General features: G+C 41.8%; 1 protein-coding gene across 1 annotated transcript; it reads left to right on the forward strand.

Moving 5' to 3' along the window:
* The first annotated feature begins 7,688 nt into the window (after positions 1 to 7,688).
* On the forward strand, positions 7,689 to 24,212 carry LOC129865370 (synaptophysin-like protein 1). Its single transcript, XM_055938113.1, has 5 exons — positions 7,689 to 8,448; positions 10,227 to 10,345; positions 12,022 to 12,226; positions 21,783 to 21,974; positions 22,700 to 24,212. The coding sequence occupies exons 1-5, from the start codon at positions 8,377 to 8,379 to the stop codon at positions 22,838 to 22,840; spliced, it is 729 nt and encodes a 242-aa protein (XP_055794088.1). The 5' UTR covers positions 7,689 to 8,376; the 3' UTR covers positions 22,841 to 24,212.
* The last annotated feature ends 1,267 nt before the right edge of the window (positions 24,213 to 25,479 follow it).

Raw genomic sequence — 25,479 nt, forward strand, 5'->3', positions numbered from 1 at the left:
ATTGATTCATATATGTTTGTCATTGATAAAGTCAGTCATCTGCACCAATATGTACAGTAGGCTCCTTGGAGTAAGGGGAGGACCATCCTCAGTGAATTTCAGAATTTTTCAAATTGTAAAACATTTAAAATGTTATCCTTTTTAGATAAAACTATACAAAATATAATCATGTCACCAAATAACTGATTAAAACACTATTTTGCAAAGAAGGTCTATAGTAGCCTCAACAGCACTCTAGGGTAGCACCATGGTGTAGCCGGAGGACAGCTAGCTTCCATCCTCCTGTGATGGACATTTTTATATTGTGAAAAGACAACCTTGAAAATGTTCATCTTGTCTTGGTGTCATAAATAATCCTTGGTTCCAGCCTGTGCTTGGTAAAGATATGAGGGGGGGCGACACAACCTCCTCCTTAGGACCATCTGGCCCGAACGCCCAGAATAAGTTTTTTAAGTTAAGATAGGAGACTGCCAGACATGCCGGAACCAACCCTATGAACTATGCCCATGTAACATGTTTATAACTAGTATATAAGGGATAACGGGACTGTCCCAAAGAAGAGAGCTCCTTATCGACATGTGTACTTGATGCATTGAGTTGGTTGGAACTTCTCCAGCGCGCTGATAATAAAGATTGACTTTGAGTGTCCCTGTGTAGAATTTCTACAACTATTTGGTGTCACAAATAGGACGATGGATTCTGCCTGCGGAGCTTTCCAGTGGGGATCTGCAAGGAAAACCGGTGGCACATTTTATGAAGCGTGAGGGAAATTCCAGTCTGACCAAAAGAGGACGAGACCCCCAGACCAGACCCTTCCTGTGAGCTGCCCAGGAGGAGACAATTCACCCACAAACAAACGAGGGACACGGAAACGGATTACACTAAGTCCCTTTTAAATGAATTTGTATAAAAATCTATAATAATAAAACAAATGAAACTAAACAAAAATTAAGGAGGGTACCATTAGTCCTGAGTCAAGTAATAGCACGAAGTGGGTGTGAGTTGTGTGTGTAGTGGATGGGAAAGTTGTGAGTGTGGAGTTACTGAGTGAAAGTGCATGTTATTCTATTTGTATGTGGCAAGACTATGGAGTCTATAGAGGCTATAGCGTTTGACTATAAAAACGATATATACTATGGATGCTGTAGGGACTGTGATGCTATAGGGACTATGGATGCTCAGGGACTATAGATACTGTAGAGACTATGGCGACTGTAGAGACTATAGAGGAACCGTGGCAGTGATACATATGACAGAAGAAGTCTAGAGATAGTCTTAGAGAGAAGACTAGAGCGAGGGCAAGTAACGGTATCATGCCCCACTGACAGCTGTCTGTAGGCATTTATAAGAGAAGTGTCTACGTGGTCTGCAGCAACTGATAATAGCACAAGGTGCTATTCTATATGTATAATGAAGATACATATGGTGCATAGGAAGTAACTACAGGAGAAACGTTGAAGATGCACATGGGGTAATAAGGGAGATTACTGAGTGTGTTTGGGAATAGTACTAAGTGGATGTGAAAGTTGTGTGATTGTGAGATATGACATATTAAGCTGATTGAAATTTGGATAATAAAAGATAGACATTTGAATATTACGCTGATTGAAATTTGGACAATAAGCTGATTTGAAATTTGATAAGCAATTTTAGCTATTAAGTAGAGCAGGGCTGCACAACCCTCTTCCTGGAGATCTACTGTCCTGTGGGTTTCCAGTCCAACCCTAATTTAACACACCTGATTCTACTAATTAGCTGCTCAACAAGACCTTAACTAGCAGGATCAGATGCGCTAAATTTGGGTTGGATTGAAAACCTGCAGGACAGTAGATCTCCAGGAAGAGGGTTGGGCAGCCCGAAGTAGAGAGTGAATGAGAGCTGTCAGGGGACTAGCTCCAGTGAGAAAGATTACTGAATGGATACCCGAACCAGTTCTGTGTGAGCTGAGTTTTTCGATCTATAATGTTATCTGGGGGCTCCGTCCACCACCTCCCATCGTCTGGGACTGCTAATAATAGCACAGTGTTATTGTTGTTTTATATGTATAGGAAGTAGCGCTCTATAGGCATTTCTGGGAATTGTCTATGTGCTCTGGGACCACTGTACCATAGTCTCTGGGAGGCTAGAGAACCGTTGAAGATACATATGGTGCATAGGATGCACATGGAGTGGTGTGTATGTGAATACCTATGTATAGTTATATAGGGAAAAGTGAATGTAAAGACAGGAAAGAAGATAGGACTATTCCTGAATATGATGTTAAATAGAGCACTACAGTGAATATTTAAACCCCTGAATGAATAGAACACTGGTGTGGAGGAGGATTTTGTGATGTAACACACATGCATAATGGGTTACTAGAGCTAAAGTAAGATACTATTGAGTGTAATGGTTTACTAGAGATCTGATGAAATAACAATAGAAAAAATAATAACATACAACTTGCACACCCACACGTAGACGTACATAAGTGGTGTAAAAAATATTCAGAGAAATGTTCAGAGTGGTCCCTTTATGGATCATTTGATAAAGATAAGGTTAAAGCATTGCACGGGACTTGACTTACCCCTAACCAATAAAACTATAAATGCTTATGAGATTCCCTCCACCCTGGTAATACATAGGGCAGTGGCGGTCACAAAATGTTGTCAGCTGGGGATTGGCAAGCAGATAATATATACTCAACATACTCAGCATTTTACTGTTAATCAACATCAACACATTTAGCATCTCCTGGCTTTCACACATCGCCTCCAAGCCATTTTAAAAAGTCGAATAAATCCATGTAATATAGCCTACAACTTCACAATAAATCCATTATTTATTTTAGACCGGTCTAATATGACATGAAGAAAATGTAGTCTATTTCAGAAGAAAAGAATAGCATACTCTGAGTTGTCTTTATGTTAGGTCCTGGTGTGGCTTTGCCATATGACTGTGGGCTACACTAGTTCATTTAGCAGACTTGCTTATAATTCTGTGGTATTATTTTATATATATTTTTTTATAGTATGAAGAATACAATTGAACAAAGCTGAATAAAATATAAATATTGTCGCCAAACGATTTGAGGGAGTGCGCACATGCGACTGTTCTGTGTTGAGCGGTTAACAAAGAAATAGGTATTCGTATATGCTTAATTGAGTTATTAATGTAACTTTAGATGTTCTACAAACGTTGGGCTATATGTTTTGATTTTTAATACATTGTAAGGCTGCATGATGAGATTCTAATTATGATTTGAAAAAAGTCGCTTGAAAGCCGTGAAAGGCTTTGTTTTTTGCGCCTGCTGTACACTCTAAAAAGAAAAGTTCCTGGAGTATCCTAGGGGTTCTTCAAAATGAAAATGTGGGTGAACCCCAACAATAACACCATTTTAGTTTTCAGTGTTTATTATGATTTAAATGGCAAAGCAGAATAAAATAAATCAAAATATGAGGTAAACTCCTAGCAGAGCCCCAAGTCCAATGTGTACGTCCTCTAGTGTGGTGATGTTGATGTTCTCCGTATCCATAGCCAGAATGATTTTCCAGTGCATGGTGATCAAACAGGTTTCCTGTTATATTCATCAGAGGTGTACGGGGGTGAACTCTGTGAATTCAAAAAAGAGTAATTATACAGATGATTAACAAAACATGCACATGACATTATTCATACCTTGGATTTTGTTCTGACACCTGCAGACACAGAAGTGAGCAGTTCAGTCATCTGCACCCAATACAGCTAGCCTTCAACATACTCTCAATGCATACAGTACATATTCTTACCTTTTTGATAGATTGATATCCATTGAATTGTGTCTATTTTCTGTTTTAGAAAGATTTGCACAAATATGAAAACATAGACGGTATCATCATAAAACAATACCAATTTAGATCATACAAGGGATAAACCTTACCTTAAACTGAGGAGATCTTAACATTTGTCAGTTAAGTGCCTGCACCTGCTATCCTCTCAAATCCAAACATTTCAGTTGGGCAGTTAGGTTCCTACAAGAACCCCCACCAACTAAGGAGGTTCCTCAATGAACCCCACCTACTATGGGGTTCTTGGAAGAACCTTTTGGGGGCAATTTTCAGTGCAAAGAACCCTAAGGTTCTTCGAAGAACTTTGAGGATCTTAGAAGAACCCTTGTTGAACCCCTAATTTGTTAGAGTGCACACACTCCAATAGTCTCTCATTCAGAATTTGACAAGCACTTGATAATGCCTCGATTTTCACGACTGCATCCGCTTTGTGGCTGTAATGCACCCTAAAAAAATCCAGGCCATTTGCGGCCCGGATTGCTGCGTTGTGCCCTTCTCCCTGAGTGTGCCGCGCAATCGGAAGCCATCTCACTCACATGGCTCTCTGTCACATGATAGGGTCTTTCTCACAGGCTACAAATGAAGACAGACAACGGAGAAGCAACTGTGCCGTCCTTATCCAATTCCGAGGTGCATATTGGAAGAACTGTCCACATTTACTTTTCGTCAGCCAGCAACATGAGCTCATGGGCTCTCATGAAGTGTTTGATTAGATTTCTGATTACATTTGCATTGATGTCAGAGTGATTAGAGGGACAATATAGTGCTGAGTACCAGGCAGTTAGCAAGTTATGTATGCTGCTAATAACCAGCAGCAGCATCAGAGCTTGGAGAAGCCTAATTACCATGACTAAACGGTCATGTGGAATAGGACTGCCTTCATGACTCGTGACGACCAGTGTGGTGGTAAAATGGTCACCGCAACAACCCTAGTAATACATTTGAAATAAATCCCATACCCTGTTAAATAGACCTAATGACTTTCTATAGTCACTTACTCAACTGTTTAACTTGTTATGGACAGAGCACCATGCCATCTACAAGGGTCTGATAGACAGTGCCAGCTCAGTTAATACATATTGATCCCTCCAAAGCATTACATATGGATCTTAAAATAATAGCCATTTAATAAATATTGAAGCAGAAAGGGAATATCCAACAGAGATTGGTAACAAAAATATAGTGTCACTTTTTGAAGGTATACTAAAATGAAAACAGTGCATTCCAAGATGTAAAAAGTTATTTTTGTTTTGTTTGTTTTTAAACAGTGTGATAGGGGTAAAAGCAGAACATTGTTTGAGAGGGATCGGTGTGTATTAGGAGTAGTGATTTAGAATGTGTTTTTTTTCTACTGGAAAGAGGAGAAGGGTTTTAGTTGAAGGAAACAGATATGGAGACTAGTGAAAGTAACAAAGTGAATGGTAATATTACATAGCACTCTAATAATGCCATATCTTTGTAATTTGAAGAAGTAAATGTTTCAATACAAGGTCACATGATGAACAGAGGGATTGAGCATTGGGGCTGATATTACATTTGATTGGGTTAGAGAAGTTTCCTGTGGAACAATAGATAGCCGCCAGTACTCACTGAACAAAAAACAGGCTGTAAGGGAAACAGTGGGGAAATTTGGGACAGATGTATGAATAATTGAAATGACAAGTTTTCCAATTATTATTGCTCAATACTATAGTTTGGGTAGCACCAGTGATTTAAGTAAGAAGGTAATGTCATCCAAAACAATCATCTGTTTCCATTATGTGGAACTGTGTCCAGAATAAGTAGATCCAAGTAAATATATTTAGTACCGAATATTGAGCTGATAAGCTAGCACCAACATTTTGAAGGTCCTAGGCAGGTTTGTTAAACAACAGGTTTCATATTTTGACTAGTTTATGTCCCCGGGACAGTTTAACAGAACTGTATTTCAATGCAACAGGTCAAAAGGTGCCTATTCCTGCCCACGATGCAGTAAACTCGATTAAGAGTAAGAATATTTTTAGGACTGATTTAAGATGTTTATTTTCTTTCATTAAGGACTCACGGAATGTCCACTACCAAGTTTTTTTTATATGTTATATTATATATATGCCAATGGTTCTGTGTCTCTTTCTTTGAGGTGCTTCCTGAGGCAGTTGCCTTAAGAGTACAGTTATTGAGACTGTGTACTGTGCAGTGTAAAGGTGCCCGGATCCAGCTGTTGAGGGAGCTCCCAAATGAAGAAAGGCCTGGCCATTTTGTTATGGCGAAGGTGACCACAGATAGTATCTAGATGCATGGAATGGATAATTTGGCCGAGAACAGGGTGAACCTCACCCCCTCTAATCAGACATGCCGGAACCAACCCTATGAACTATGCCTATGTAACATGTTTATAACTAGTATATAAGGGATAACGGGACTGCCCCAAAGAAGAGAGCTCCTGATCGATATGTGTACTTGGTGCATTTAGTTGGTTGGAACCTCTCCAGCTCGCTGATAATAAAGAGTGATTCATTTAAGATTGACTTTGAGTGTCCCTGTGTAGAATTTCCACGACACTCCTCTGAGTACATTGACTTCAATACAAAACATCATAGGAGGCTCATGGTTCTCAACCCCCTTCCAAAGACTTACACAGTAATTATGACAAATTCTGGAGGACCTTCTCCAGCCTATCAGAGCTCTTGCAGCATGACATGTTGTCCACCCAATCAAAGGATCAGATAATTAATCTAGTACTGAAAGCATATGCTACAAATAGCTAACACTGCAGTGTATACAATGTGGAGAGTATTTGACTTAGAGAGAGCAAGACAATAGCTGAACAGTTTTAAACAAATTAATTTCTTCCAAAATGAAGGAGAGGCGAGAGAGAATTTGAGAGAGAGAATATCATTTTATCCCGTTTCACTTACTTAGCTAGCAAATGCAGCTAGCTAGTTTGCTAGCTGGATATGACTTTCCAACACAGCACTGGAACTCTTCCAAGTCAAGGTAAGCTTTCGGTATTACTCATTTATTGCCACCGGGCCCGCCGGTATAAACGCTTACTGATTGTACATTAACGTTACTGCATGATTGTAGCATGTTTACTAACGCATTAGTTCTATTAGCTTTGCTGACTATGATATTACTTTAGCTAATATGGTGACAACGATGTAGGCTGTGTGTAGCAGTTTGGTTTGGAAAGGATTTTTCGCCTGGTCACGTACAGCTGATGTGTTGTGCATTGAAGTTCACAAGGGAAGAGGTGAGAGGAGGAGAGCACTTAGACGTGAGTAGGAATACAACATGGCTGCTATGAAAGTGAACTGTGTTTATGTGTGGTCGGGTGTATTCATTCCGCCGATTCTGTTGAAAAAGTTTATTTAACAGAACAAAACGGTGATAAACATACCTGAATCTGTCCAATAGAAACTCTCGTCTGCAACTGTTGGACTAATGATCACACCCTATATCAGCTTGATGCAGTATTGAATGTCACTGTCTGTCAATGTGTCACTATCTGTCAACTCAAATGGGTCTGTTGCCCTGTGTGCACCTACACGTTGTAAACTTTCAGTCATAGGCTAGGTTGTAGCAACCTCATGATGGGTATAGGGAAAATGTGAGTATCATGTAGTAGCCTAAACCTATCGATGTACATTGGACTGGGTGAATGGAATATGAATGAGAGTCATCCAATATTCTGTATTGTATTTATTTTTTAAAAGTTTTTATTTAACTAGGCAAGACAGTTAAGTTTAAGAACAAATTCTTATTTACAATGACGGCCTATCCCGACTGGCAAAACCCTCCCCTAACCCGGACGAAATGGGCCAATTGTGCGCCACCCTATATGGGCTAAGGCCATACTCATGAAAAAAAACGTCCTCCCAGATTTTAAACGGTACTGACCTTTACTGGTACAATTGAGGTCAGACTTCACCGCTATGGACATATAGATGACTCCACCTGTTTCTTTTGAACTGCTCGATGCCCCATATTATGTGAAGGAATTTAAAGAATTCTCGGTTTGGTGATTTTCTTTCAACATTTCATTTGAATGCATTCAGTTGTACAACTGACTAGGTATCCCCCTTTCCCTTTTCAAGAGTAGCAGAAACTTGCAACAAGAGACCGAAAGGTTTTTCCAAACAGAGACCGAAGGTTCAGCAGCTTAGTGGGAAAGACAGACATCATTTTTTACAGTCATCTGCAGGCTTACACCGTGTCCTTTGGGATACGAAATTCGAGACGCGCAGTTGAGAGAACCGTTACTTTCCATCGTTAGTCTATCAGTTGTTTAGCCATTTTAGGATTTGTTAAGTAGACCTAATCCTAATTAATTCAAATTGCAACTATCAACCGAGAGAGTAAAAATTACTCTGTAATGGCAAACTTTGACCGTTTTTCATAATTGTTTTCTACTGTAGCCTCAGGTATTTGCGTAGGAGGGAGAGGCATCACCAAAACGGAGCGCACAAAGCCATTGCGCGCAGTACCACGTCATTCTGTCAAACTTATTGAAACGTGTTTTGTTACTTTCTGGCAACATATACTTCATTTTCATTCAGATAATATTTAAATAGGTGGGGAGTCGGGGGAGATGATGACAGGATTTCGACTGAACTTGGCGCCTCTCAAGGAACCACTGGGATTCATCAAATTTGTCGAATGGGTAAGTAGACGACACTGTCCAGAATCCTACTGGAGAAAATCTGCAGCTCAACAGTTCTAATAGCGGAGGGAGTTTTCACTCTAGTTCGGGGCTGTGGCCTGAGAAAATAAAATAGAAAAGACTGTATATCACGCTTTTTTGCACTTCAATCATATTGCATGTTAGAGCAAACCACACAAGCTTTCATCAGTTATTTTTTAACTAATGTGTCACAGTTTTGTTTTATTTTGTCAGTCTCTTTTCTCCTGATTCTGCAATGACAAAATAATGATAGCCTGCAGTATGACATTCATTCAACTCTCCATTTTAGCAAAGTCTGCGGTGGGAGGTGGCCGAGCTACACCTGTGTTTGTAAGACCATGAGACAACCCGAAAACCGGTCTTCTCACATGTAGTGTCTGAACCTAAAAACCCGGTACCAGTTAAACAAAATAATGGAAGTTTGGAGGTCGTTTTGGGGTCCAAAAAACTCATATTTCATGAGCTTTCTTAGGCTGTATCTCCTAGATATAGGACAGATACTTCAAAACCTTATTCCTTAAGATACATTTTTTTTACTGTCTGTTTTTTGCCTGGAATGTGTTATTCAATGCGTTTCTATGGGCTATAGTAGTAATGGGCAAATTTAATATTTTTTCAATAATTTTTTATATATCTTTATTTTATACCTACAGGGGTCCTAAAATTCCAAATCAAATAGCTAAATTATCAATGGTTTGACCATCTTAAAACAATTCGATATGTTAGCCTAGTAAACCTCTCCCCAAGGCTTAGACTTTTAGAGAGTTAATCAGAACTGAAGAGATGTGATCCAGTTTTCAGGCCAGGGTGACATTCCTTCCACTTTTGAAACCATGTTGTCCTCAGAATCCATGCTTTTAGAGAGAATTCATTAATCAAGTTTAACCGACTTGTCTGCATAACTCAGTCAAAGGAATCCTGTGTAGCTATGCAGGAGGAAATTAGGTTAAAAAATCAGCTGTTCTCTCTCTCTCTCTCTCTCTCACTGTGCAAATCCTTCAAGATACAGGCTGCAGGCCAGACGGGCAGCAACACCCCAGTCATCTGACCATAGACTTTTACACAACAGGCTATTGTCTCTGTCTGTGCATTTGCAGTGCTCACTAGATGTTAATTGCTGTGAGATGGCACAACTTGCTACAATGAGGTAGTCAGTCAACAGGAAGTTGTCACACTGTGAAATGAAAACATCAGCAGAAGGGCGAGAAAGAAGGGCCTCTCCGGAACCAAAATGGAGGCACAGTGACAAAGTAAGATTAAGGTCACCCTAGACACTGATCTCAGGTCAGTTGTGTGTTTCTTGTCCTATTAGTTCCTATTAGAAAGGGTAAAGCTGATCCTAGGTCTGGGCTTAGGGGCAACTTGTACCCGAAACTGATTCATTCGGAAGGTGCAGTGTATTATTACACTCCAACTCCCTCTAGCCTACATCTAGAGACAGAGAGCGAGAGAGCGAGCATCAACAGAGAACAACATAGCTTGCAGCAGAGAGAATGAAAAGAGGATCAAAGCAGATCTTTATGTAGACCGTTAGATCCTTCTTGTTCTTGGCAAGCTTACTGTTGGGTGTGATGCTGCATGCATGCTATTCAATTCTTTCATTCCGTTTATCAAAACACCCCCCCTGAGCTGGTCTACTACAGTATCTTACAGTATGTCCAGCAAGCAATGTTTCTCCATTCTCCCTGCTCAGCTAAAACAGTTGACATGACATCTCTCTTTCTCTCAATCACTCTTTCTTTCTCTGTTTTAAACAGCTGACAGCCATCTTTGCGTTTGGGAGCTGTGGGGGGTATTCTGGCAGGAATATCGTGTCACTCTTCTGCAGTGAAGGAAGGAACGAGACGCTGAATGTTACTTTTAGCTATCCCTTCAGGTGGGTGTCAGTCAGTCCTCTCTCTGTGTGTTACTGTGGTTGATACCCCATACAACTATTAGACCCTGCAAAAAAATATATATATATTTGAAATGCCTTGATGTGTTGTCGGATATCCTGCTGGAACCGTGAAGGAAGTTGTATAGATATCATCTGTTCAACTTGACCCCATGACCTCAACTGATTATTTCCTCTATTAAACTGAATGAGTGTCTTGTGCAGTGTAAGGACTGGGGTTTATTCCAGGTGTAGTATGACACAAACAGGAAGTGACCTGTGCAGTGACGATGTATCAGGTTAAACTAGATGACACAAAGGATCCTTTTTAATTGTCAATCAGAAAGGTTTGCAGCTGAAATTGTGACAATATAAAGTCTCCATTCTATCCTCTTGTTATTGTCATTATACAGTATATCCCCTGGGTATAAGTACACTGAACAAAAATATAAATGCAACATGTCAAGTGTTGGTCCCATGTTTCATGAGCTGAAATAAAAGATCCCAGAAATGTTCTATACGCACAAAAAGCTTATTTCTCTTAAAGTCTGTGCACAAATTTGTTTGCATCCCTGTTAGTGAGCATTTCTCCTTTTCTAAGATAATCCACACCTGACAGGTGTTGCATATCAAGAAGCTGATTAAGCAGCATGATAATTACACAGGTGCACCTTGTGCTGGGAACAATAAAAGGCCACTCTAAAATGTTCAGTTTTGTCACACAACACAATGCCACAGATGTCTCATGTTTTGAGGGAGCGTGCAATTGGCATACTGACTGCAGGAATGTCCACCAGAGCTATTGCCAGAGAATTGAAGGTTAATTTCTCTATCATAAGCCGCCTCCAACGTTGTTTTATAGAATTTGACAGTACGTCCAACCAGCCTCACAACTGCAGACCACATGTATGGCATTGTATGGGCGAGCGGCTTGCTGATGTCAACATTGTGAACAGAGTGCCCCATGGTGGCAGTGGGGTTATTTTATGGTCAAGCATAAGCTACGGACAACGAACACAAATGCATTTATCAATGGCATTTTGAATGTACAGAGATCCGTGACAAGATACTGAGGCCCATTGTCGTGCCATTCATCCGTCCCCATCACCTCATATTTCAGCATGATAAGGCACAACCCCATGTCACAAGCATCTGTACAGAAGCTGAAAATGTCCCAGTTCTTCCATGGCCTGCATACTCACCAGACATGTCACCCATTGAGCATGTTTGGGATGCTCTGGATCGACGTGTACGACAGCGTGTTACAGTTTCTGCCATATCCAGCAACTTCCCACTGCCATTGAAGAGGAGTGGGACAACAATCAACAGCCTGCGAAAGAGATGTGTCGCGCTGCATGAGGCAAATGGTGGTCATACCAGATACTGACTGGTTTTCTGATTTACGCCCATACCTTTTTTTATAGGTATCTGTGACCTACAGATGCATGTCTGTATTCCCAGTCATGTGAAATCCATAGATTAGAGCCTAATGAATTGATTTCAATTGACTGATTTCCTTATGAACTGTAACTCAGTCAAATCTTTGAAATTGTTGCGTTTATATTTTTGTTCAGTATATTTACAGTGTGACACTGATCTCTTACCGAAATACTCTGGATAACGCTTGTTATATCACGTATAGATGTACACTGAAGTGTAAAGCTGTGTTGTGTCCCCAGGTTAAACCTGGTTGCTCTAGTGGAGGCCAACACCACTCTGTGTAACCACTCCGTGCCCGTCACCCACCTGGTGGGAGACTCCGCCTCCTCGGCCCAGTTCTTTGTGGGCGTGGCCATCATCTGCTTCCTGTACTCTATAGTGGCGTTGCTCGTCTACCTGGGCTACATGCACATGTACATCGACTCTGACTTCGGCCCAATGTTTGTGAGTACTGGGAAAGTAAAAGCACAACACCTAGATTGAAATCCCCATATGTGACTTGACATTAATATGATTGATGTGATTTGATTTTGAATGAAATTATTTATTTAAGTGTAATACACCTACTGGTGCCCAGCCCACATGGGCTTACAAGACACTACTAAACATAGTACTATTTTACTTGTACTCAAAACAAAATAACATTTGACAAATTATACACGTACAATAATCATGGCAAGTACAGCTACACTACACTACACACTACACAAACAGTACATTTCTCCTTCTCCTCTAGGCATTGTGAACAAACTGAGCAATCTCAAACACACCCTGTCTGAAACATAATTCAAGCTTCTGCTTGTCCCGTAACCAGAATACTTCAGGGTAATCACCCCCCCCCCAAAAAAATCAAAAAATAACATCTCAGATCATCAAAGAACGTCTGAGATCATTATACAGAGGGCAATAAAACACAAAATGGATTTTGTTTTCGATTTTCCCAAGATCACCCATTAGGAAAATTCTCTTTTCTTCAGGGAATCTGTTAAATCTGCTTGTCTCTATAGCCAGAGGGAGGGTGTGGGATCTGACTTGTGCACAAACTGACCTTTGGCTTCTTGCTAGGTTCAGGTGGACATATGGTTCAGGGGTGTAGTTCTCTTTGATGAGAGTTTACGTTCTAAGCAGGGGTTGGAATCCAAATGAACAGAACCGTTATTACTTTTTGTTCAGTTCCACTGTTCCGACCAGCAAAATACATTATTGATTTCTTCCTAGTCTCATTCTTGCTGACATCAAAAGTAAAAAAAAATATTAATAGGAGACCGAATGCGATCGGACCACCGTCTAATTGGCCTCCATATAACTCTTACAGAATTCCACGTAGACAGGGATATTGGACATTTAATCAAATCCTATTGAAAGACAATTTGTTCTTAACTAAAACAAAATAATTAATAATTAACTTTTTTTTGCACAACATAGGTACAGCAGATCCCCTTATTGTATGGGACACTTTCAAATGTACTTTTAGAGGCCATTCAATACAATATTAATCATTTAAACAAAAGCAGTTTAGTTCAAAAGAGATTAGACTAATAAAGGAAATAGAGGAAGTAACAGAGCAGGAAGATGGTAATGGTAACTACTATAGAGGCACAAAATAGGTTAGAGGAAAAACAAAAAGAAATGGAGGTACTTATTCAAGAATGATTAAGTGTAATGTATTACAAAAATAAAGCGATTTGGATGGAAAACTGTGAAAAAGGCACAACATTTTTCTTGACTCTTCAACATAGAAATGCTACCTGTCACGTTCCTGACCTGTTTTCTGTTGTTTTGGTATGTGTTTAATTGGTCAGGGCGTGAATTTGGGTGGGTAGTCTATGTTTTCTGTTTCTATGTTGGTTTAAGGGTTGCCTGGTATGGCTCTCAATTGGAGGCAGGTGTTTGGCATTTCCTCTAATTGAGAGTCATATTAAGGTAGGTTGTTTCACAGTGTTCGTTGTGGGTGGTTGTCTTCCGTGTCTGTGTATGTTGCGCCACACGGGACTGTTTCGGTATGTTTGTTCGGTTTTTGTGTAGTCTGTTTTCCCTGTCCGTGCGTTCTTCGTGTTACATGTAAGTTCTTAAGTTTAAGTCTGTTTAGGTCGGTTTGTTATTTTGTAATCCTTCCAAGTGTTTGTTTTCGTGTTTCGTCTTTGTGTTAATAAATCATTATGTATGCACAACCCGCTGCACGTTGGTCGAATAACTACTCCTCCTCTTCGTATGAAGAGGAGGAGGAACGCCGTTACACTACCAAAAATAATTTACAGAAACTCGTTACAAATGATGGAGTTATCTATGATTCACCAAATTATATTTTGAAAGAAGAAGCTAAATATTTTAAGCACATGTTTTCTTTTCAGTTTCCTCCATTTCCACTGAATGATGTTAACTGTAAGGATTTCTTCCCTAATAATACTACTAATAATAATAATAATGTCAAATTAACACATTTACAGAAAGACCTGTGTGAAGGCCAACTTACAGAAGGGGACATTTTGAGGAAATAAAATCTTTTCAGTCTGGAAAAACACCAGGGCTTGACGGTATACCAGTAGAAATATATCATACCTTTTTTGATGTACTCAAATATCCATTATTAGCATGTTTTAATTACTCCTATCCAAATGGTAGACTTTCAGGTACTCAACAGGAAGGTCTGATTTCATTACTTCTAATACAGGACCCACGTGAAAAGTATAAAGATCCAGTCCATTTAAGAAACTGGAGGCCTCTAACACTTCGATGTTGTGATGCAAAAATCCTGGTGAAATGCATATCACATAGAATAAAAAAGGTTTTACCAGATATTGTTCATCCTGATCAGACAGGTTTTTTTACATAGACGCAATATTGGAGATAATATACGACAATTACTTGAAACAATTGAACATTATGCAACATCGAAGATATCATGCCTGGTCTTCATAGCAGATTTTGAAAAGGCGTTTGATAAAGTACGACTAGAATTTCTATATAAAAGCCTTCCTTACTTTAATTTTGACGAATCTCTTATACAATTGGTTAAAGTTATGTACAGCAACCCCAGATGTAAAATAGTAAATAATGGATACTTCTCAGAAAGTATCGAGCTTTTAAGAGGAGTAAAACAAGGCTGTCAGTTGTCTCCTTATCTATTTATTATGGCAATTGAAATGCTAGCTATTAAAATTAGATCCAACAAGAACATCAATGGGTTAGAAATCCTGGGGATAAAAACAAAAGTGTCAATGTATGCCGATGACTCTAGTTTTTTCTTAAGTCCGCAATCTGGATCCCTGCACAGTCTCATTGAAGATCTTGATCACTTTTCTAGCCTCTCTGGATTAAAACCTAATTATGACAAGTGTACCATATGTATGTATTGGATCGTTAAAAAATACAGTGTTTACACTACCTTGTAGTTTACCAATAAAATGGGTGGATGGTGAAGTAGACATGCTTGGTATTCAAATCTCAAAAAATATAAATGAATTTACCACAAATCATTTCAATAGAAAGTTAGCAAAAATAGATAAGATTTTGCAACTATGGAGAGGTAAATAGTTGTCTATTTATGGAAAAATCACATTGATTAACTCTTTGGTCCTACTTACTTACTAATTTACTTACTTACTAATGGCATTGCCTACTCCAGATGACTCGTTTTTTAAATGATATGAGCAAAAAATATTGCATTTTATTTGGAATGCTAAGCCAGAGAAAATTAAACGTGCCTATTTATATAATGAATATGAGTTTGGGGGGCTAAAATGATTAAATATTAAAGCTTTAAACCTCTCAGTAAAAGCTTCACTCATACATACATACAAGTTATACTTAAACCCAAAATGGTTCTCAAGTAGATTATTAAAGAAAGGCTCATCCTTTGTTCAAAAATAGCCTTTTTGTAACGATACTCTAAATCCTCCTCCTCCTCAGACGAGGAGAGGAGAGAGGGATCTGAAGACCAATGTGCAGCGAGGTATGATGACATGATTTATTTAAGACACGACAAAACAACAAACACGACGTAGACAGAAAACGAACTATACTTGAATAAACTACAAAACAAATAAACGATGAAAACAGACCTGGACACGAACTTACATATAACTTGAAGAACGCACGAACAGGTACACGACTACAAACAAACGCTACAGTCCCGTGTGGCACGAACATACATACAGACACAGGAGACAACCACCCACAAACAAACAGTGTGAAAACACCTACCTTAATATGGCTCTCAATCAGAGGAAATGAAAACCACCTGCCTCTAATTGAGAGCCATATCAGGTCACCCTTAAACCAACATAGAAACAGAAAACATAGACTGCCCACCCAAACTCACGTCCTGACCAGCTAACACATACACAAACTAACAGAAAACAGGTCAGGAACGTGACACTTTTTGCCTTTATACAGATTACAACTTCTCATTTCCGACTAATTGAAAATTACATTTTGTTTAAAGTATCGCTCTTTTCTTAAACAAGCCATACAAAGCTGGTTACAATTTAAGTTTTATCCTCCAGAAGAGATAGAAAAAATATTACAACAAATGTTATGGTTAAACTCAGATATACTGATTAATAATAAAACATTCTTTATGGATTTAAATTATTTAAAAATGATATTTGTTAATGATATTATGAATAGGAACAGAGGCGTTATATGCAATTACTGAAAATATATGGGAATATCTGTTCAATCCAAATGTACAACCAACTGATTGCAGCATTACCACAAAAATGGAGGAGACAAGTTGAAAAGGGAGAAGGTAGGGAACTTGTTTGCCTGGCATATATTAAAGATACAAATTAGCTGAAAGGAACTGGCATAAATAGAAAAATATACCCGTTTCATTTGAGGACAAAAATGTTGACAGCTGCGCCATACAGGTTGCAAAATAAATGGGAATACATTTTCGATGTACCAATTCCATGGCACATCGTTAATGAACTGGTACAAAAAACTACACTTGATTTCACACTTTGAGTTTTTCGATTTAAATTATTATACAAAATTCTTGCCATCAACAGAATGCTATATATATGGGGCATACAACAATCTCAGCTCTGTAGATTTTGCTGCGAAGAGACAGAATCAATAGATAAATTGTTCTGGTATTGCCCCTACAGTTGAAGTAGGAAGTTTACATACATCTTAGCCAAATACATTTAAACTCAGTTTTTCACAATCCCTGACATTTAATCCTAGTAAAAATTCCATGTCTTAGGTCAGTTAGGATCACCACTTTATTTTAAGAATGTGAAATGTCAGAATAATAGTAGAGAGAATGATTTATTTCAGCTTTTATTTATTTCATAACATTCCCAGTGGGTCAGAAGTTTACATACACTCAATTAGTATTTGGTAGCATTGCCTTTAAATTGTTTAACTTGGGTCAAACCTTTTGGGTAGCCTTCCACAAGCTTCCCACAATAAGTTGGGTGAATTTTGGCCCATTCCTCCTGACAGAGTTGGTGTAACTGTGTCAGGTTTGTGGGCCTCCTTGCTCGCACACGCTTTTTCAATTCTGCCCACAAATGTTCTATAGGATTGAGGTCAGGGCTTTGTGATGGCCACTCCAATACCTTGACTTTGTTGTCCTTATGCCCATTTGCGACCAAGCGACCAAGTCCTGTATCCCAGTGTCTGTGTTCTTTTGACCATCTTAATCTTTTATTTTTATTGGCCGGTCTGAGATATGGCTTTTTCTTTGCAAATCTGCCTAGAATGCCAGCATCCCGGAGTCGCCTCTTCACTGTTGACGTTGAGACTGGTGTTTTGCGGGTACTATTTAATGAAGCTGCCAGTTGAGGACTTGTGAGGCGTCTGTTTCTCAAACTAGACACTCTAATGTACTTGTCCTCTTGCTCAGTTGTGCACCGGGGCCTCCCACTCCTCTTTCTATTCTGGTTAGAGACAGTTTGCGTGTTTGTGCTGTTCTGTGAAGGGAGTAGTACACAGCGTTGTACGAGATCTTCAGTTTCTTGGCAATTTCTCGCATGGAATAGCCTTCATTTCTCAGAACAAGAATAGACTGACGAGTTTCAGAAGAAAGTTTTTGTTTCTGTTCATTTTGCGCCTGTAATCGAACCCACAAATGTTGATGCTCCAGATACTCAACTAGTCTAAAAAAGGTCAGTTTTATTGCTTCTTTAATGAGCACAACAGTTTGCAGCTGTGCTACAATAATTGCAAAAGGGTTTTCTAATGATCAATTAGCCTTTTAAAATGATAAACTTAGCTAACACAACGTGCCAATGGAACACAGGAGTGATGGTTGCTGATAATGGGCCTCTGTACGCCTATGTAGATATTCCATAGAAAATCTGCCGTTTCCAGCTACAATAGTCATTTACAACATTATGTAACGGGTGTCTAGTTCTTCCTCCTCGGACGAGGAGAGGAGAGAAGGATCGGAGGACCAAAATGCAGCGTATGTGGAATCCATATAGATTTATTTACAGATGAAAACGGAAACGAAAAACACTTGGAAAATTACAAAATAATAAACTGACGTAGACTGACCTAAAACATGAGAACTTACACGCATGAACTGGTACAGACGACACAAACGAACGAACAAACGAAACAGTCCCGTGTGGTGCATAGACACAGACACGGAAGACAATCACCCACAAACAGTGTGAAACGCCTACCTTTATATGGTTCTCAATCAAAGGAAAACGTCAAACACCTGTCCCTGATTGAGAACCATATAAGGCTAATTACACCTGACCTAAACATAGAAACACAAAACATAGAATGCCCACCCCAACTCACGCCCTGACCAACTACACATACAAAATAAACAGAAAACAGGTCAGGAACGTGACAGAACCCCCCCCTCAAGGTGTGAACTCCGGACGCACCACCAAAAGTCTAGGGCAGGGTCTGGGTGGGCATCTGTCCACGGTGGCGGCTCAGGCTCTGGGCGTGGTTCCCATCCCACCATAATAAATCCCCGCTTTCTTATCCCCCTCACAATGACCACCCTCCAAATAACCCCACCTAAATTAAGGGGCATCACCGGGATAAGGAGTAGCACCGGAATGAGGGGCAACACCGGAATGAGGGGCAACACCAGAATGAGGAGCAACACCGGAATGAGGGACAACACCGGACTGAGGGACGGCAGCTCCAGACTGAGGGACCGCAGCTCCGGACTGAGGGACGGCAGCTCCGGACTGAAGGACGGCAGCTCCGGACTGAGGGACGGATCCTGGCTGGCTGGCTCTGGCGGATCCTGGCTGGCTGGCTCTGGCGGATCCTGGCTGGCTGGCTCTGGCGGATCCTGGCTGGATAACGTCTCAATGCTGGATGACGGCTCTGGCTGGTCATGGCTCGCTGACGGCTCTGGCTGGTCATGGCTCGCTGACGGCTCTGGCTGGTCATGGCTCGCTGACGGCTCTGGCTGGTCATGGCTCGCTGACGGCTCTGGCTGGTCATGGCTCGCTGACGGCTCTGGCTGGTCATGGCTCGCTGACGGCTCTGGCTGATCCTGTCTGGCGGAAGGCTCTGGCTGATCCTGTCTGGCGGAAGGCTCTGGGTGATCCTGTCTGGCAGAAGGCTCTGGCTGATCCTGTCTGGCGGAAAGCTCTGGCTGATCCTGTCTGGCGGAAGGCTTTGGCTGCTCCTGTCTGGCGGAAGGCTTTGGCTGCTCCTGTCTGGCGGAAGGCTCTAGCGGCTCCTGTCTGGCGGACGGCTCTGAAGGCTCATGGCAGACGGGCGGCTTTGCAGGCTCAGTACAGACGGGCGGCTTTGAAGGCTCAGTACAGACGGGCAGTTCATGCGGCGCTTGGCAGACGGACAGTTCAGACGGCGTTGGGCAGACGGACAGTTCAGACGGCGTTGGGCAGACGGGCAGTTCAGGCGCCGTTGGGCAGACGGCAGACTCTGGCCGGCTGAGACGCACTGTAGGCCTGGTCCGTGGTGCCGGAACTGGAGGTACCGGGCTAAAGCTACGCACCTTCAGGCTAGTGCGGGGAACAACAACAGGGCACACTGGACTCTCAAAGCGTACTATAGGCCTGGTGCGTGGTACCGGCACTGGTGGTACCGGGCTGAGGGCACGCACATCAGGGCGAGTACGGGGAGAAGGAACAGTGCGTACAAGGCTCTGGAGACGCACATGAGGCTTAGTGCGTGGTGCCGGAACTGGTGGTACCGGACTGGAGACACGCACCTCAAGGCTAGTGCGGGGAGAAAGATCAGTGCGTACAGGGCTCTGGAGACGCACATGAGGCTTGGTGCGTGGTGCCGGAACTGGAGGCACTGGGCTGGATACACGCACCACAGGGAGAGTGCGTGGAGGAGGAACAGGGCTCTGGAGACGCACTGGAAACCTGGTGCGTGGTGTAGGCACTGGTGGTACTGGCCTGGAGCGGGGAGGTGGCGCCGGAAATACCGGACCGTGCAGGCGTACTGGCTCCCTTGAGCACTGAGCCTGCCCAACCTTACCTGGTTGTATGCTCCCCGTCGCCCGACTAGTGCGAGGAGGTGGAATAACCCGCACCGGGCTATGTAGGCGAACCGGGGACACCATGCGTAAGGCTGGTGCCATGTAAGCCGACATCCGGCTCAATACTCAATCTGGCCCGGCAGATACGAGGAGCTGGTATGTACCGCACCGGGCTGTGCACACGTACAGGAGACACCATGCGCTCTACTGCGTAACATGGTGTCTGCCCGTACTCTCGCTCTCCACGGTAAGTACAGGGAGTGGGCGCAGGTCTCCTACCTGACTTCGCCACTCTCCCTTCTAGCCCCCCCAATAAATTTTTGGGGTTTACTCACAGGCTTCCAGCCACGTCTCCTTGCTGCCTCCTCATACCACCGCTCCTGGGCTTTAGCTGCCTCCCTCTCTTCCTGAGAGCGGCGATTCTCTCCTGCCTTAGCCCAGGGTCCTAGTTTCTTTGTTGCGCTCTCCCACGCCGCTTGGTCTTTGGTTGGTGGGTGATTCTGTAACGGGTGTCTAGTTCTTCCTCCTCCTCGGACGAGGAGAGGAGAGAAGGATCGGAGGACCAAAATGCAGCGTATGTGGAATCCATATAGATTTATTTACAGACGAAAACGGAAACGAAAAACACTTGGAAAATTACAAAATAATAAACTGACGTAGACTGACCTAAAACATGAGAACTTACATATAACATGAAGAACGCATGAACTGGTACAGACGACACAAACGAACGAACAAACGAAACAGTCCCGTGTGGTGCATAGACACAGACACGGAAGACAATCACCCACAAACAAACAGTGTGAAACGCCTACCTTTATATGGTTCTCAATCAGAGGAAAACGTCAAACACCTGTCCCTGATTGAGAACCATATAAGGCTAATTACACCTGACCTAAACATAGAAACACAAAACATAGAATACCCACCCCAACTCACGCCCTGACCAACTACACATACAAAATAAACAGAAAACAGGTCAGGAACGTGACACATTAACAATATCTACACTGTATTTCTGATCAATCTGATGTTATTTTAATTGCCAAAAAATTTGCTTTTCTTTCAAAAACAAGGACATTTCTAAGTGACCCCAAACTTTTGAACGGTAGTGTATGTTGCCTGTTTGTATATAATGTTTTCATTTTAACGTGTTCACCTGCCTGGGGACTGCAGATGGAAATTAGCTTGAAATGAAATCTGGTGCAACACATCATTTCTCAGTGTTTTGAGATGTATGTTTTTGTTGTACATCGTCTCTGTCCAAAACAACGCAATAAATAAATAGGCCTACATGTTTTAAGCCAATGTCTTGGGTTATTCATGCATATCTTCCAGTAGGATGTGAACAATTTATTTGGCATGGTCCTATAACTGTTTTTTTCTGTCTTTTGATTACTCCTCTGGTCATTGTCACGCCAACCAAGACATCACAAACAGATCAGGCTACAATTGAATGTACTTCCTTATCCATTTTCAACCTTGCTTAAACAAAGTGGTTCCAACGGGGACAAAGTAAGTGATGATGACTTCGGTTCCCTCTTCCCTCTCTCCCACCAGGATTTTGGTCTGACGGCAGCGATTGCTTTCCTGTGGCTAGTGTGTTCCTCAGCATGGGCCAAGGGGCTGCAGAACGTGAAGGATGCCACCGGGACAGCGGGCATCACCTCCACACTGGTACTCTGCAAGGAGAGCGATGTGGCCTGCGAGGTCACTGACTTTGCCAACATGCGCACCCTCAATGTCTCTGTGGTGAGTAACTCAACCGTTCTTTTATCTTCTATTAGATGATGCTTGTTTTTTTTTTTTTTTTTATCCCATTTTCTCCCCAATTTTCGTGGTATCCAATCGCTAGTAATTACTACCTTGTCTCATCGCTACAACTCCCGTACGGGCTCGGGAGAGACGAAGGTCGAAAGCCATGCGTCCTCCGAAGCACAACCCAACCAGCTGTACTGCTTCTTAACACAGCGCGCCTCCAACCCGGAAGCCAGCCGCACCAATGTGTCGGAGGAAACACCGTGTACCTGGCCCCCTTGGTTGGCGCCTGCGCCCGGCCCGCCACAGGAGTCGCTGGCGCGCTATGAGACAAGGATATCCCTACCGGCCAAACCCTCCCTACCCCGGACGACGCTATGCCAATTGTGCGTCGCCCCACGGACCTCCCGGTCGCGGCCGGCTGCGACAGAGCCTGGGCGCGAACCCAGAGACTCTGGTGGCGCAGTTAGCACTGCGATGCAGTGCCCTAGACCACTGCGCCACCCGGGAGGCCTTAGATGATGCTTGTTAATCAGAATGTATCAAGTTCACATTCACTTGAATTACATGATAATTACATAGATAAAAAAGAGATCAAATGTAACGTTTTCCTTTAGTTTTTCTGCACATCCAACAGAAATACTGTGTTTGCCATGCTCACTTATGTTTGACCATATGGTCTCACTCTGACTAAAGTGATCTCTGCCTCTGTCCTCTAGGTGTTTGGGTACCTGAATCTGATTGTGTGGGCGGGCAACGCCTGGTTTGTGTACAAGGAGACCCGCTGGCATTCTCAGAAGCACACTGCCCAGCAGGGGGCTGGGGCCGGGCGTGGTCAACAAGTCCCTGCTGCTATCTAATACTCTACTGCACTTAAAATGCACAAAATAGCCCCGACACACCCTAAGTACTCCTGTAGATCTGATTGGATTGGATAGATACACTATAAGCTTTATGGTAATAGGCAGCTTCATCTTGCCTGCTGATTGTCTGGGTGGAAATGGGCCATATCTATGCTGTGCCTTAATTATCAATATCTATGCTTTGTCGAATATATCTGTGCCTTCAATACCTATCCCAGTATTGGCCCATGCCTTTATGTGCCTTAGCATGCCAATGCTTTCTCTCCTCGTTCCTTCTCTAACCTCTAAACCGATGCCTACTCTTACCAGTAAACCCCACGAAGCCCTGGTACGTTCTCCTAAGCTGTGGTACAGATTCATTGACAGCATTTGTGCACTTTGACCTGCAACTATCTTTGTGCTGGGCATTTCTGCCAAACCCTAACCTGGGATAGTTCAGATTCTTAAACAATGCGTCCTTTCACCTCATGGCCTAGAAGGAATCACGATTTGTCGTCACTTGCCTCTTTTTGCCAAGTGTAGCAGTCTTGCTTCTGTCCCTCTCCTTGTCCCAACCTGGGCTCGAACCAGGGACCCTCTGAACACATCAACAACTGCCTCCCACAAAGCATCATTACCTATCGCTCCACAAAAGCTGCGGCCCTTGCAGAGCAAGGGAAACAACTACTTCAATGTCTCAGAGCGAGTGACGTCATCAATTGAAACGCTACTAGCGCGCACCGCTAACAAGCTAGCCATTTTACACCATTTACACAAGGATGCATGTGTCTCTGAATGTACCGCTGGCCTTATGCTTTCTTAAAATGTAAACATTTATAAACCATTTTTACGTTTGTTTCATTTGAAATTAAGTAGAACTTTCCAATCTTGATCTTGTATCTTTCAATGTCATCTTCTGTTGCGAAGACAGATGTTTAATTATGTTCTTTAGTCCTCCATGTTTTTTCTACTTTGTATTATGCTGTTTGTTGAACCACAGCCACTACAAAATTGTGCACTGTCTGTGCATGTGCTGGCTTTATGTTTTGAAATCTCCTGTTTTTTTTAATGAATGCTTAAATAATGTTCTCAATTATTATTTCTTGTCATTACCTTTGCATTTCGGATCTATTTTCTGTTATTACCTTTGATATAATAAAAGTGTAACTTGAAGTGCTTGTGTACGGAAAGCCAATGTTGAGTGTATGTGTGTTTATAATGTCTGGTATACTGGTTATGCCTCTGTCTTCCTCTTGTAATCATTAGACCAACTTTAGCTTTAAGGAGGAGTTGTATGTATCTGCCCTGTGGTGGAGAGAGACAGAGCTGTCCTTTCCACAATATGCAAATAATGTCTTCTTTCTTTTTGAATAAAAAACAATGAATTTCCTACAGTGTTTCCTTTTATCATATAAAAGTAGATTTCTCTCTTTCTCTCTCTGGTAATATTTACTTAATTTACAAGCCATACTGGGGAGGTTGTGGGAGATTTCTGACCCAAAGACTCCTGAAGACATAATGCAGCTTTTGTTTCATGATTTGTCCTGTGACCTCACTGTTTACTGTTTGTCTGGAGAACAAACAGGACAGTATTTGGTAAAGCTGCTCCAGTGTGTCTGAGCTGATCACTGACATCCTTAATGCATCATTCCTCCCTTCCGTAAAGTACTCATCTGACATGACTGGATCATTTGAATCTGTGTGATCATTGTTTAGACCTACCAGACTGTCTTTGAGAGCAACAATTACTTCCTGGAAGGGGAGGATGAAATGATGCAATATTATAGTAGCCTATTGGAACATGGATCAAGTTTTCCTCCCAGTGATGTCCTGCAGCTAGAGAACCACTGTTACATGCTCAGTCATGTGGTCTGTGGTATGCCACACTGACACGTGCAGAAGGCATGGAGCCCTATTGGCTTTGGTTCCTGTTCCACACCAGCCTACTTTCACTGATCTATTACTAATGTTATTACACAGTCTGTAAATATAACACAGGTTTGACCACTCAGCCACACATTTCTCCAATAATCACTTGCTGACTGTTGGATGGGTACTGACTATGGATATTTTCACAAACATCGACATCACCATACCAATGAGCCAATGTCGTAGGCTACTGTCTGTCCATCATTGAGTGGAGACGCTATTTCCAATTCCAACCACACGAGGTCAATGCTGGGTCATTTTTTGTTGTTGTGCCATGGAGCTGACGAGCACTTGCAACAATTTATATAATTCCTATGCCATATTTGTGATCAGCAAGAGGGACATTTTATATTATAATGTGTGTGGGCAGCAAAGGGTCTTTTGTTTGTGTAGTGCAAAAGTGTCCAACATTTTTGTCTGTAGTACAATTATTATTGACCGACTAGGATATTGCTGCTTCATAACGACTGCGCGTTGTTGTACTGTAATATACTATAATTTTACTCATATATTGGTCAAGTGTGCTGTACATTACTTTTGCTATTGCCAGCCTAAATATTATACTGTTAGTGAAACATTAACTAAAACATATTTAATATGTAAGACATTGGAATATATTTCAGCAAATAAACAATGGGTGAAATGCAATTTGAGAAAAAACAACACACGTGTAATTTATGTATCAGAAAAACAAACGTTTGAACTTATGAACTTCAGAGGCGCACACA

The sequence above is a fragment of the Salvelinus fontinalis genome, chromosome 11 (assembly GCF_029448725.1).
Source record: "Salvelinus fontinalis isolate EN_2023a chromosome 11, ASM2944872v1, whole genome shotgun sequence".
Lineage (NCBI taxonomy): Eukaryota > Metazoa > Chordata > Actinopteri > Salmoniformes > Salmonidae > Salvelinus > Salvelinus fontinalis.